Source organism: Rhincodon typus, chromosome 4 (assembly GCF_021869965.1).
Source record: "Rhincodon typus isolate 14 chromosome 4, sRhiTyp1.1, whole genome shotgun sequence".
Lineage (NCBI taxonomy): Eukaryota > Metazoa > Chordata > Chondrichthyes > Orectolobiformes > Rhincodontidae > Rhincodon > Rhincodon typus.
This window is the reverse complement of record NC_063335.1, coordinates 89,905,294-89,920,665: the sequence shown is the minus strand read 5'-3', so window position 1 is coordinate 89,920,665 and position 15,372 is coordinate 89,905,294. Positions and strand designations below refer to the sequence as shown.

The window sequence follows — 15,372 nt, the reverse complement described above, 5'->3', positions numbered from 1 at the left end:
GAATTAAACTTTTCCTGCAGTGTTATTGTCACTAAGTTTAGACTGTGGAAACCTAATGACTAAAGAGAGAGAACAACAAAAATAAAAAAACCCAAAAGGATCTTCTCATTTTTCAGATAAATGCAACATGTCCCCAGCCGTAGCTAGGACCCTGAACCTCCCATATCAAGGAGGACTAACAGCTGAAGGGCAAGTAATTGACGAAATAAAGGTGAGAAATCCTGAAGCTTTACCGCGTCGATAGGATGAAGCATATATAATCTGTAATGACTAATGCTCATGAAGGACCCTGGATTCTATTGCTGTCTTTGCTGAGGGGCTGATATCTGCCAAGGCACTGGTTGGAGGAAAAAAAAATAATCACATCTGGCACCAGCACAGGCATGAAGAAAAAAAAACCAGTAAGGATTCCTCCATCTGCGTATTCTTAACACTGCTGGAAGTTACAGAATTGTCAAACATTCTGACACAGACAGGGCATCCAGTACATCAAGTCACCATTAGTCATTTATCCCCCCCATTCTGTTGTTTACCACCTTCTGAATGGGTGCAGCTCTAACAACACCAAGAAGCTTGACACCATTCAGGATTAAGCCGCCCACTTGATCCATAAACACCCATTCCCTACTGAAGCTCAGTAGCACGAGTGTGTAATATCTACTAGACACGCTGTAGGGTTCCTTCTACAGCAGTTTCCAAACCCACGACCACTAACTTCTAGGACAACAGGGGCAGCGGATACATGGAAACACCATCACTTGCAAGCTCCTTTCCACAGCATGAATCGTCACGACTTTGAAATATAATCACCATTCCTTCAGTGCTGCCGAGTCAAAAATGCTGCAACTCCTGTCTTAATGCCATTGTAAATGCACCTACAGGAAATGACTGCAATGGTTCAAGTTGGCAGCTCCCCAGTACCTTCTCAAGGGGAACTACGGATGGGTAATAAGTGATGACCCACCAGCAACAGGCTTACCCATGAATTAATTAAAATTTTGTCACCCTACAAGCAACCAAAACACTGAATTTGTTTTCAGCTTTGCTATAGCAGGATTTGAACTCTCAATTGTCCAACAGCATAAACACCAGGGCACCATCAAACCCTCTCTGAAGCATTGCTGTTGCTTCAAAACAATTCTTTGGCCAGACACCGATGTCCAGCACCATATGAAGTGGCCACTCCTCATCTTCCATTTCTCATGGAGGCTCTAGAATGTGTTAGTGGCCGCACAGATCTTACTCACCTTTTCCATAAGTCTGTTTTAATCCAGTCTGTCTTCAGCCCCATCCACAGTGCAAACTACCATGGTCGGGGTCAACAATGACATTAAGTATGATGGCTTTAACTTTCTTCCTCAATCAATACGTCATCCTGTGTTTTTCACTTCTCCCCATGCTTTACAGTCAAAGTCATACAGCACAGAAAAAGACCCTTCAGTCCAACTCATCCATGCCAACGAGGTTTTAGTTAGGATGGGGTGTATGTATTGTTATTCGCAAGACTTTATTCACATACGGGACAGGGCAGTTTGACTAGGTCTTTTTCTCTGTCTGCTTTTGTTTGCCTGCCCCTGCTCATCTGTCTCTCTTCCCTAGTTAGTTTCCTTGCTCATGTAGTTCTGATCTCAGACCCCAATGTAATATCTCCTCCCATCTCCTTTCTTAGTATTGGTCTTTAGCTCCAACTTATTCGGCATGGATTGCAGTTGGAATCCCACCTTTCTGATTTCAGATCCAGCCACAATTACAGACATCCGAGACATGTCATAATTCCTTGAAGCACTGAGCTCACTATATCCCAAGATCCACACAATGTCATGGACCACAATATGCATATTCTCAACTTCTCTCTTCAGCAGCTGACTCACTAACTCAAAACTGCCCTAGTCCAGTTTCGTTTGATCCTAAATTCAAAAGCTTAAACAAAAAAAAAAAAAAAAAACCTGACCTTCTTTCAAGGGTGAAGGAAGCTTCAACATTCCGCGAATACAAACAGCCCTTTGGATTCTTCTTCCCATTCACTTCCCTCTGATCTCATTCCTTCTTTGAATCTGCTTCTTGCTGTGATTACCATACTCTGAGCTTCCTGTCTCTGATCCCAAATGATCTGCCCTGAGCAAAGACTTCAGTTTCTTACCCATACACTCCCACCTCGATGAATTTCAAGGCCTTCCCGATGCCGAGATCCTCTATCACTACCTCTCAAGCCAATCCTTTAAGCAGGAATCTTCTCTTCACTGTGGGCACTTTTACCCCATCTCCCTTCACCCTCTGTGCAAACAACATCTTGTCAGCCTCGCATTAACAGGTGGTGATTCTCCTTAGCCATCTCAAATTCTCTGCTCACCATGTTCGCTCTAAAAACTTTGCTTACTCCATCCTCTCAGGTCCAATACGTACTGCCAAAACCAAACCTGCCGACAGGCTCACCAGAGGACAACTTATCTCCATCTAGGCAAGGCTGAATGTCAGCTGTCCAATACTAATGAACATCAAGCCATCGTTAGCAGGACTGTCAGTAACTTGAACTCTTCTGGAGATCTTTCTCCTCCCTTGCCCTTGCCCCCCGCCCCCTCAACAGTTTCACACACCCCACCCCCAAACAATTTACCTCTATCTCGTTCCCTAAATCCACAAACACTGTTCTTGGTTGAACCATACCTCAGCCCATCACTAGTGAACTTATTGCTTCCTGTCTCCACTACTTTTCTCATCTTCACTTTCTTCCTATTTTTTTTCTACTCCTCTGAAGATCTTCATCGCATCAAACACCTCACTGACATGAACCCTGTCCTTTCCCAGGGTGGATCAATCTCTCCGCACCAAGTAAATCTTCTTAGGGTTATCACTCAGCAGATTCCTGCATCCGATGATTCAGTACTGGACTAAGTGTAAACACCTACAGTAAGCAGCAGCACTAAGGGTGACAAGGGCACACAGTGTATTCTGGGTAGGGCAGTCAGAGGTCTACAGGACATAAGGCCCTTTGGCCCATTGAGCCAGTGCCAGTCAAAAACAATGACCTAGATATTCTAATTCCATATCCTAGTACTTGACCTTGTGTACCTTGGCATCACAAGCGTACATTTAAATCCTTAAAATGTTGAGGGTTTCTGCCTGCATCAGCCTAACAGACCGTGAGCTCCAGATTCCATTACCCTCTGAGTGAAAACATTTTTCCTCACATTCTCTCCTGTCCTTACCTTAAATCTATGCTCCCAGTCATTGATTTCTCCACCAAGGGGAAACATTTGTACCTGTCTAAATGTCTATCACAAAAGGTTGATTCAGTGGCACAGCTTACTGAGCTGGCTAAGTCGTAAAAGGACATAGCTGCTGGACTGGATCAGTGGCAAGCAGTGAAAAATAATTCAACAAGCAGGAAGCGTTTTCTTGACCCCATCTTCATCAATATGCCTATGACAGATTGTTATCTCACAGACATTATCTTGAAGAGTGACTATTACATGGCCCTTTTGGAGATAAATTCCTATCTTCTCATTGAGGAGATCTTCCATGGTGGCATGTGCATAAATGGGATGGAGTTTTGAATTGACTAGTGATTAAAACCCGAGGCACCATGGGCTATCTGCAGCAGTAGAATGGTGTTCAGCCACAATCTGTAATCCTCATGGCCCACACTCTGCCATTACCAACAAGCCAGAGATTCAATCCTCAATTCAAAGAAGAGCACAGGAGGGCATGTCAGGAGCAACAGAGCATTTCTACCAATCAGTTGTCAACCTGGTGAACACAGCGTCAGGGAGAGGCTGAATAGGCGGGGCTTCTTCCCCTCTTCAACCCCCTCCCTACCCCCCCACCCCTCGCCCTTTCCCCACGAGCAAAGGCTGAGGGGTGACCTTATAGAGGTTTACAAAATCACGAGGAGCATGGATAGGATGAATAGCCATGGTCTTTTTTACCCAGGGTACGGGAGTCCAAAAGGTTTAAGGTGAGAGGGGGAAGAATTAAAAAAAAAAAGGACCAGAGATGTAACTTTTTCATGCAGAGGGTGGTGCGTATATGGGACAAGCTGCCAGAAAGTGGTGGCGATGGGTACACTTACAACATTTAAAAGACACCTGGATGGGCATATGAATAAGGGTTGAGAGGAATATGGGGCAAATGGGACTTGGTCAGATTGGGATGCCTGGTCTGTTTCTGTGCTGTATGACTCTGGCTACTTGCATGCCAAAACAAATGCAGCAGCAGGTGATCGCACTAAGCAATCCACAACCAACACATCAGATCTAAGCTCTGCAGCGCTACCAAATCCAGTTGTGGATGGTTGTTGACAAATAAACAACCCAGCAGAAAAAGGAGAAGGAACCACAAATATCCCAACCCTCCACTACCTGGGAGTCCAGCACATCAATCCAGAAGAAGCACTGCCAACTAACTTCAGCCATAAGTGCCAAGTGAACAATCTATTTTGGCCTCCTCCTGAGATTCTCAAATGTCATTCTTTAACTCATTCAATTTATATTAAATTATACCAAGAAGCAGCTGAAGACACTGGACAGGACACATGACTATTGGCCCTAACAATATTCTGCAATGTCACTGAAGACTTGTGCTCTGAACTAGCAGTTCCAGTAATAGACACAACACTGGCACCTACTCAGCAATGTGCAAATGTCCAGGTATAGCCTGCCAACAAAAAGCAAGACAAATCCATCCCAGTCAATTAGTGCCTTGGCTTACTCAATAAAATTAATGGAAGAAAGGGTTTGTCGACAGAGCTATCAAGTAGTGCTTGTGCAGCAATAACCAACTCCTAGAGGCTGTGTTCCCCTAGGGTTACCCAGCTCCTGACCCCAGTGTTAGTATCAACACTGATGTGTAATCAAGCGTCGAGGAGAGAGAAGATTGGTGGATCATTAACGGTGTTAAAAGAATTGAACTTCAGAGATGAGAGGAGAGTCGCATCAAGGCAGCTTTTGATCAAGAATGGCAGAGCCCTAGTAAAATTAGAGTTAATGGGAATTTGGGGGTGGGTCCTCTCCACTGCTTGGAAACATACCTAAGACAGGTACTGGGAGGTCAATCATCACAGCACAAGTTTCTCAGGATAGTGTCTTCAGCCCAACCAGCTTTAGCTGTTCAAATCAATGACCTTCCCTCCAACATCACATCAGAAGTAGGGACATTTATGATGATTACACAATGTTCAACACCATTAGCTGAGACACAGATACAGAAGCAGTCAATGTCCATCGAAAACAATACAAAATCTATATTACACCTTGACATTCAGTGCCATTCCATTTAGAGTCATAGACTGTTGAATCTCCTACTAACAACATTCTGGGAGTTACTGAAGCTGAAGTAGAACAACCACATTAATACAGTGGTTATGGAGAACAGGTAAGAGGCTGGGAGCTATGCTACAGGTAACTCACCTCCTAACTCCCCAAAGCCTGTCCACCATCAACAAGGCACAAGTCAGGAGTGTGATGGAATATTCCACACTTCCCTTCAACAACACAAGAAGCTCCAGGTCAAAGCAGCACTTTTGGTTGGAACCCATTCAACATTCACCACTGTCTGACTCAGTAGCCACAATATGGGCCATCTACAAATTTCACAGCAGCAACTCACTAAGGCTCCTCAGTCAACAGTTTCCTCTATGCACAATCTCTACTACCGAGAAGGACAAAAGTTGCATAGGAGTGCCACAAATTGCACATTCGTCTCCAGTTCACACACCATCCAGATGTGGAACTACATCACCCATTGTTCCTTCACTGTCACTGGATCGAAATCCTGAGATTCCTGCCCTAACAGATTGTACAATTACGTATACCACATGGGCCACAGCACCTCTCGGAGGTGGCTCACTACCATCCTCTCAAAGCAATAATGGCCCAGCCAGTAACGCCCACATCCTATGCACAAAAGAAAAACACTTCCATCCTCTACCAGACTGGGGAGAGAGGGTTCTCCAATTCTTCCTTGAAGAGAGAACTAACTCGTCTCTATCCACAACCATCCCCTTCCTCCTCTTGGCAGAGCTTGTCTCACACTCAACAATTTCTCCTTCAATTCCACCCACTCCATAAATAAAAGGTCTCCCTGTGGGTATCTGCATGGGTCCAAAATATACCTAGCTTCTTGAGATCCATATTCCTTATTCCAGGTCTACTCAGGTCCTTTTACTCATCTCTTAACTATTACATTGATTATTTATTTGGGTCATTTCTTGCTTGTGTTCTCAACTGGAAATATTTATCCATTTGGTTTCCAATTTCCTGTCTTCTTCCACATGTCCATTTCTGATCTTCTCTCCCCTTCCTTGACTTTTCTGTCTCCATTTCTGGGAGAAAGATAGCAACCAATAAGACTCCCATTGGTAATCTGATACACTACTTCACATCCCACATCCTGCAAAGACACCATTCCATCCTCCCAATTTCTCCATCTCTGTTCCATCTGTTGGCAAGACATGTATTTTTTACTACTACTTCTGACATGTTTTTCCTCTTTCCTCAACTGAGGAATGCTCCCTTCATGGTGGAGTCCACTCTATTTCATGGATTTATGCTCTCAGCCCTTCCCATCCCCTAAAGAACCATGAAAATGTTCCCCTCAACATTACCTTCCATTCCACCTGTCTCCATATTCATTGAATTCAATGTGAAAACAGGCCATTTGGTCCAACAAGTCCACACTGACTCTCCAGACAGCATTCCACCCAGATTCACCCCGCTATCCTACCCCTGTTACCTAGTATTTCCTGTGGCTAATCCACCATACATACACATCCTCGGACACTATGGACAATTTAGTATGGCCAATCCACCTAATCTGAATATCCTCGGACTGTGGGAGGAAACCCGCCCAGACACAGGGAGAACGTGCAAACTCCACACGGACAGTTGCCCAAGGCTGGAATTGAACTCGCGTCCCTAGCGCTGTGAGGCAGCAGTGCCAGCCACTGAGCCACCGTGCAGCCCGGAAAATTCAAAGGGTCATTTTTTGCCATTTCCATCACCTCCTGCAATAAGGCTGTTTTCTCTAGCCCTCTTTTCAGAATTCTAAAGGTACCTTTTCTTTGCAACAAAACTGCTGGCATTGGAAAGCTGAAACACAAACAGAAAATACTGGAGAAACTCCACAGGACTGGTAGCATTTGTAGAGATGTTTGTTGTATTTTTTTTCCCCCCTGTTGGTTCAATTTCTCCTTGTTTCCATTTACATTTAGTCAGCTGCTATCCCAACATTCACGACTCATCAAGACCTCTGACTATGTCAGAATGAGATCACTTTCATGTCTTCATTCCAGAGAGTATATTCAGTCTTTCATCATAAGACAAGACAAGCCTCTTATTCCAGGACCCAATCTAATGAACCTTCACTGTACAACCAGCAAAGCAAGCATATCCTTCCTTAAATGATGGGAAGTCAGTGTGACTTCCCTCAACATCAAAGTAACATTTGACAAGCAAAACTGAAGTCAATGAGAATCAGGAGAAATTCTGCATTGGTTGGAGTCTTATCTAGCACATGGGAAGGTGGTTGTGGTTGTACAAAGGTCTGTCATACAAGCCCAAAACTTTGCAGCTAGAGTTTTTCAGTGTAGAATTCTAGAACCAGCCATCCTCAACTGCTTCAATGAGCTTCTGTCCACTGTTTGATCAGAAACAGAAGAATGGTTGTTGATGACTGCACAATGTTCAGTATCAACCATGACCCTGGAGAAGTTGAAGAACTATGTTCCTACATGGACAACATTTAGGCTTGAGCAGATAAGTAGCAAATAACATCTGTGCCAAAAATGTGCCAGATGCACATCTCCAACAAACAAAGATTCTAACCTTTCCCTGCCCGCACACCCCCACCACCACTGATGTTCAGTGCCATTAGCATCTCTGAATCCTCCAACATGGCCCAGAAATTGAACTGAACCAGCCAAATAAGTACTGTGGCTATGAGAACAGGTCAGGTGCTGGGAGTTCTATGGTGGAATAACCCACCTCCTGACTCCTCTCAGATTGTTTAATATCTGAAAGGCACAAATCAAAAGTGTGATATAATAGTCTCCACCTGCCTGATAACTGCAGCTCTGAACCTCGAAGTTTGACCCAAAGCTGACTCGATCAGCACCCTTATCCACTTTAAGGATTCTCTCCCTTCACCTCCAGTGCATGGTGACAGCAATATGTAATATCTATAAGCACTGTAGCAATTTACCAAGGTTCTTACAAATCCATGAACTTTATCATCTAGAAAGGACAAGGGCATAAGAGAATACCTTCAACTTCCTCTCCAAGCCAAACACCACCCTAATATGGAAGTAATTCCCTTGTCACTAAACTCCTTCCGTTAACAGTATTGTGGTGTTATCCTGGTGTCACTGGGCATGTGGCAATTCAACATGGTGGCTTCTTAGCACATTCTTAAAAGGTAAATAAGGATGGACAACAAGCACTAGCCTTGTCAGTGATGCTTCAATCTCGTGAACGGGTTACATTACGGCCTCGTCTCTGTCTTCCCTTGACTTGCCCACTGCCAAAGACACTCCATTTTACTAGTTTCCAATCCCTTCTGGCTGCCTGCCAGGTGATCCATTCAGCTGAGGGCAGGAAAGGAGATAAACATCTATTTAAGGTAATACCATTAAATTGACAATTTCCCACATCCCCATCAGTGTCAGATTTTTAAGCTTTGGTACCTCAACTCTGTCCTAATGAAGCCAAGACAATAAGCAAGTAACGAATTTGTGGAATAATCCCATTCAAGAAACAGTGGAAGCAACAATAATGATTCAGTAAAATGCAAGCAAAACAGCACATGAATAAGTTGAGACAATGGCATAAAGTAAGGGAGAAAATGAGCAGCTAACTTTAGTCTTCTTGGTCCCAAAGTTCTTCCCTTCTAGAATTTTTCTTACGATGTTTTGATCTGTTGGATACTATTGGATGAAATTTAATTGTCACAGTTAGTTAATAATTTCATTATTGTTATATCATGCAATTACCAGGTCAGTAGAAGGCAAGCTAGACAGACATTGGTCTTTTTGATGCTCAGATGAAGGCAACTAACTCAGAATTGTGATATCATCATGGCATGATGCATCACCTCCAAAAGGTTTTTCTGTGCAAGCAGTTTCTGAGGAATCAGAGTTACACTGTAGCCTGCCAGCATACTTCAGATTCACTGCTTCTACCCTAACTCCAAGCAGCGTTATTCTACACTATTTGAAGAGGAAGGTGTGTTGGTCAACATTCCTCCCTAAACACATCACTGTTGACACACCTAATATCTCTAATCACATTTTCTGAATCCTACACGCAGATTTGTTTGGCTTCACAACAAGGACAGCCCTTCAAAAGGGAACTATTGGATGAACGGACAGTGTGGGGTAAATTTCGTTTCCCCCACCCCTACATGCACAAAGGGTGGTTCGTATGTGGCATGAACATCCTGAAGAAGTGGTGGATGTGGGCACAATCACAACACTTGGATAAGGACATGAAAAGGAAAGGCTTGGAGGGATATGGGCCAGGAGCAGACAGGTGGGACTAGTTTAGTTTGGGATTACACTTTGCATAAATTGGTTGGACCAAAGGGTCTGTTTCCATGCCATATGACTTATGTAGATGTGGAATCTTTCTTGCAAAAAGAACAGTATCAGATCATTTTCTCAGACTGAGTAGGATTAAATATTTTGGAAAAAAGGTATAGAACTCAGATAGTTATCGACAGACTTAAGCTATCCACAGGATATTTCTGTGCTGCTGGGTCAGCAGGATGAATTGGCAGGCCAGGGTTGAAAAGCAGAAGTGGGAGGGTGAGGATGGGGGAAACATTTATCCAGAATACCCACTCCAGGAATGAAACTGATGAAACAAAAGAGATGCTGAGGCCTTAAGACTTTTAGCCTTCAAATAATTTGGCATCTTATGTCATTGCACAGGGTGATGCCAGTGTCTCAAACAGGAAGGACTTCATTACAGAATAAAAATAGTTGTACTTCAGTTCAAAACAAACTTGTAAATTAAGGAAAGTTCAGCTCAGTGGAAACAACATGAAGAGAATTTGCAAAACAAATGCCCAGAGTTGGGTTTGAAAGAACACCTGTGGTGACAGAATCAGAGAAATTAAGAACTTTCCCCACCCAAACCCTCCACACAGAATTTAGTAAGAATCAGGAACTCACTGCTCGAAAAGGTGGTGGAAGCAGAAACCCTCAAACATGGATATGCACTTGAACTGCCCTAACTACAGCATCATGGAACAAATGCCAGACATTCATTTTAGCTGGCTTCAGTACTGTGCCACTACATCAATTAGATTGCGTCCAGTGTAAAGCTCAAATTCACATTCTCTAATCCAAAGGCAATGTTTCTGACTGACCAACTGACATTTCATACAATCACCTTTTAACCAAACTCTATGGTAGACTTCTGACAACTTTTGAGTCCAGTGACCCTCTAACTCGATTTTTCTCTCCACAGATGCTGCCAGACCTGTGGAGTTTCTTCAGCAAATTCTGTTTTTGTTTCAGATCTCCAGCAGTTCTTTGTTTTATTCCACAGTCCACTTTGTTTTCCTAACTACTAAGACATAACTTACATTTATATAGTATCTGCCAGATCATCAAGGACATCCCAAAATTGTTTTACAGCCAATTAAGTCTTCTTAAAAAAAAAAGGTTGCATTGCAGCAATATTTTGTGCATGGCAAGATTCAACAAATCACATTAAGAAAGAGACCAGGTTTTCTGTTTTGGAGATGATGGATGAGAAAATACATTGTTGGTTGGGACACAAGAGGAATTCCCCTGTCCCCGAAAATGTGCTGCAGGGTCTTTCACATCCACTAGATAGATCAGATGGAGAGGGATAATAGGAACTGCAGATGCTGGAGAATCTGAGATAACAAGGTGTAGAGCTGGATGAACATAACAGGCCAAGCAGCATCAGAGGAGCAGGAAGGCTGACGTTTCGGGCCTAGACCCTTCTCAGTTTCATGCTTCACGCAAAGGACAGCAATTTAGAGTGTAACACTTCCCCACCACTGCACAAAAAAGTGTCAGCCTGGACCGTGTGCTCAAATCTCAAGAATGGAATTTGAATTCAGAATCTAATGGCCCAGAGGTAAGAATACTACAGCTCCAAACAACCCAGTTGGACAATCAAGTTGGGAATGGGTTCAATCGTTCAGAATTTAGCTAATACATTCATTAACAGTCCTGTTTAGTTGAAAGAACCTCACTGTTACATCTTGATTTCATCAGGACTCCGTTAGGTGATAACAATAACATCATGTCGTTCTAGTTAGGGTCCAAGGTCAGTAATCGGCCTTAAGTTCATTAGGCTTCAGTACAAACACTGTGCTGTAAAACAAGGCATCCTTGAGTGCACTTATTAAGTTAATCAGCTACGTTATATAATCTGACACCACTTACCAGCTTCAATCTTTAAATCAACACCAGTGCAGGGCAACGTCTAATCATGGATGCTGATAGAGATTTAATTTTAAATTGTAAAAGTAAAAAAGTAGATATTTATGTCTGAATACGCTACCAGGCCCTGCTTTATGCCGCGTTATATCGGCTAATGCTACATTCAGAACTAGAAAGCAGGTTTCACAGAATTATCATTTGCTCGTCCTCGTTATGAAAATGTCCGTCATAATGCCCCACAATTTAAAAAAAATTGCATTTTCTCCATCGAGATAGGGGCGGGGAGAGGGAAGAGTGCAACCTTAAAAAACTGTTAAGCAGCCATCCTGCTGGAAAAGAAAGGATAAAACATGAATTAATACGGACTAAATCCTTTTCCCAACCCCGACGCACCTGGGCTTCTTTGCTTCGGCTGGAATTCCTCAGGTAGCCTCGCTGCATCTTTTGCTGCATCTCCAGGCATTGTCGAACTGGCTCTCAGAACGAAGGCGGTGGGTTCATTTAAGCGAAGCAGCCAGCTTGTGTTGTTTGGTTATCCCTACACCTGATCCTCCACAAGAGCTGGGGGGAGGGGGAGGAGGAGGAGGAGAAAGAGCGAGCGCAAACGTGTACGCGTGTGTGCATCTGAGAGTGCGCTGCTCCAACATCCCTTCTGACAGTGCACTCTACTGTACTTAGCTGTGTCATGCTAGATGATGTCAGCTGGATTCTGGAGAAAATCAGGGTGTGTACCAGGCACTGCAGAGAGAGAGAGAGAGAGAGCAAAGCAGCCAAATAGAAAGCTCTGGGCTCTAATCAATACTGCAGAATAAGAAGCACCTGAGTCCAATTGCATCACCCGGTTCTGTTTTCCAGTCCAGAGATGAACCTTATTTTTGCAGCCTTTGAAAGATTAATGTTTCACCCTTCTTGAGATATTCAATTAAATTCAGGCGGTGTCTGTTTAAACATCAGCTGGACTGACCAAGGCACAAAGACCATCAATGGGAAGGCGGGAAGGAGAGATAGACTCGTTTGTTCAGGGTAAGGGGGCTCTCTCTGTTAAAAGTGTAAACGTAGATAATCAACCCCCTGCCTGGGTAATAGCCGGAAGAAAACGATTCAATACGAAGACTATGTGGAGAATCGGATTGTCTGTAATTGCCAGAAATACACAAAAGAAAAACTGCACTAAAGCCGGTCTCACTGTTAAATACATCCGTTTGTATTCTTAATACATCCTAAAATGATGGAAAGCTATAGTGCAGAATTTCACAAAAGGTTTTGGCTCGGGTTAGAGAGATTGTACCTCGTGTGTGATCAGGAGGGTGTGGATTACTTGTCTTCCAATCAAACACTCACTCTGAAAGGTTATCAACAACAACAATGATTTGCATTTTAAAAGTGCCTTTCATATGGTTTTTTTTTAAAAATCTCCAGCCACTTCACAGGAGCTTTATCAAACAATATTTCACAACCACAGCAAGTACTTTAACCCAAAACATTGAAGGTTTTCAAGAAGGAGTTAGGCATAGTTCTTGAGAGTTAAAAGATTCAAGGAATATGGGAAGAAAGCAGGAAGAGGATGCTAAGTTGAATGAACTGCCATGACCCCACAGAATAGTGGAGGTGATTAGAAGGGCCGACTTGCCTATTCCTGCTCCTAATTTCTATCCTTCTGAAGCAAGGAATTACGCGCAGCTTCCTCAACCACTGCCACGGAAACGGGCTTTTCTGATCATATGATGGGAGGTGTTTGTGAGATGTTGTACTTGGAATGGTAGTACAACAGTGACAACTTTAAAATTACATAATTGACTGCAAAATATTAATATATTCTCAGATCATAAAATGTACATTATAAATGCAAGATCTTTATCAGTAATGCAGAAAGAAAACAAGCTACAATAAATTTTGTTGGTTGGTCTTCAATTTGAATACTTGTAGGTGGTCTTGGCCAGTGTTTTTACTGATCTTTGTGGCCCTGCAGAAAGTGGTGATGAGCTGCAAATTGAACCACTGCAGCATTGCTTGTAAGGGACTTCCATGCACACAGGAGGAACTGAAAAATAGTTCCAAGACAGGTTGGGGAGTGGCTTGGAAGTGAATTTGAAAGTGATGTTCCCATGCCAAGACAGCCCTTGTCTCTCTAAATAATGGAGGTTGTATGATGTGGAGATGCCAGAGTTGGACAAGGTCAACAATCACTCCACACCAGCTTATACTCCAACAGGTTTATTTCAAGACACAAGCTTTCAGAGCCTCGCTCCTTCTTCAGGTGTCAGTGAGACAGGTGGCATCAGACTCCGTTTATAAGCAAAAGATAAACGGTCGTGGAATTGATGTGGTGTTAAACAAACCTTAAATGGCTGTTAAGTCTTTAACCATTTAGAAAGCATTACTATGCAAATTCCAAAATCTCTTTCAAGTCACTGCCCCTGAGATGAGTAAAGATTTTATCAGTTCCCTCCATATATGAGAGGTGACATCCCAGGTCAGACATTGCATTTTGGATGTGAGGCCTTGTTTAGAATCTAGCTGTGTATCAACTTGGAGTCAGACTGGTTTTACTTCCAAAGTAGGAATTCATAAAATGCCACATAGACCGTCTACAAACTGTGTGCTTTTTGAACAAAATAGAATGTATCTGCAATTCCAAATCTGCAAATGCAAATTCACCCCATAGATTTATATGTGTGTGCACATGCACGGGGTGGGGGGGGGAAGAGAGGGAGAGACAGAGAGAATGTGCATGCGAGGGGGGGAGAGAGGGGGATGGCGGGCCCGAGGGAGAGTGAGAGATGGCGGGCACAAGGGAGAGAGACAGATAATGTGTGTCCTCCTTTGTCCAAGTCTATTGAGACCAGTGAGAATTGTTTGTGTCTCTTGGTGGCTCGTTGATGGCCGTATATCCTTTTAGTCAGTTTTCTTCCAGTTTGGCCTATGTAACGTTTTTCATAGTCCTTGCATAAGGTTTTGTATATTACATTAGTTTTATTTGGTGTGGGTATAGGACCCCTTACCTCAGTAGCTATCACTGGGTGGTTGTTGATGCATGGACTAGCCACAGCTACTGACGAATGTAAAGGATCCCAAACCAACAACCAATAAAACTAATGTAATATACAAATAAGGATTCACAAACGCCAACTAGCCACGGCCAATTCTCACTGATTTCAATACACCCAGACAAAAGAGGACACAAACTTGACTGGGACAACACATCCATAATAGCACAAGCCAAACAGAGACATGCCAGGAAATTCCTGAAGGCCTGGCATTCCAACCGGAACTCCGTCAAGAAACACGTCGAACTGGACCCGATATATGAACCACTGAAAAAAAAACGGGAAATAATGCCAACCACCCCAGCAAACCGAGGCACATAAATAACAAGCGGGACAGGACACCAACGCTTCACCAGAGGTGCAGTAGCGATATTACCAAGCAGGGTGATAAAACGTCTGCAACCAAACCCACTGGCTTGGGGAGCATGTCTACAAATGTAAAATTTCTTGGGCAACAGGGACTGTGAAAGAGAGGCTTGTTGTTTGCAGAACTATTTTACATTACATAATCATTGAATGGTAATAGTGCAGTATGGTCAATTTGACCGGCTGTGTGCATATCAGCTCTCAGTGAGCAACTCAGCTCATCTCATTTACTCACCTCTTCCCTGTAGCTCTGTAACTTTTTACTCTTCAGTTGATCATCCAATACCTTTTGAAAGTCACAATTGATTCTGCCTCCACTACATTCTCAGGAAGTGCATTCCAGATTCTTTATTCATTCACAGGATGAGGGCGTCGCTGGCTAGGCAGCATTTATGCCCATCCCTAATTGCCCAGCGGGCAGTTAAGACTCAACTGCTGTGGGTCTGGAGTCACATGTAGGCCAGACCAGGTAAGGATGGCAGTTTCCTTCTCTAAAGGACATTCATGAACAAATGGGTTTTTCCCAACAATTGACAGTGAATTTAC

At 43.3% G+C, this 15,372-nt stretch overlaps 1 protein-coding gene across 1 annotated transcript in view; it reads right to left on the bottom strand.

Moving 5' to 3' along the window:
• The window catches only part of LOC109915847 (nascent polypeptide-associated complex subunit alpha-like), a 68,229-nt gene extending 56,353 nt beyond the window's left edge, over window positions 1-11,876 (bottom strand). Inside the window, exon 1 of the mRNA XM_048596165.1 lies at window positions 11,807-11,876. Coding sequence (XP_048452122.1) covers window positions 11,807-11,876 — 70 coding nt within the window. The remainder of the gene's footprint in view (window positions 1-11,806) is intronic.
• Between the last annotated feature and the right edge of the window lie 3,496 nt (window positions 11,877-15,372).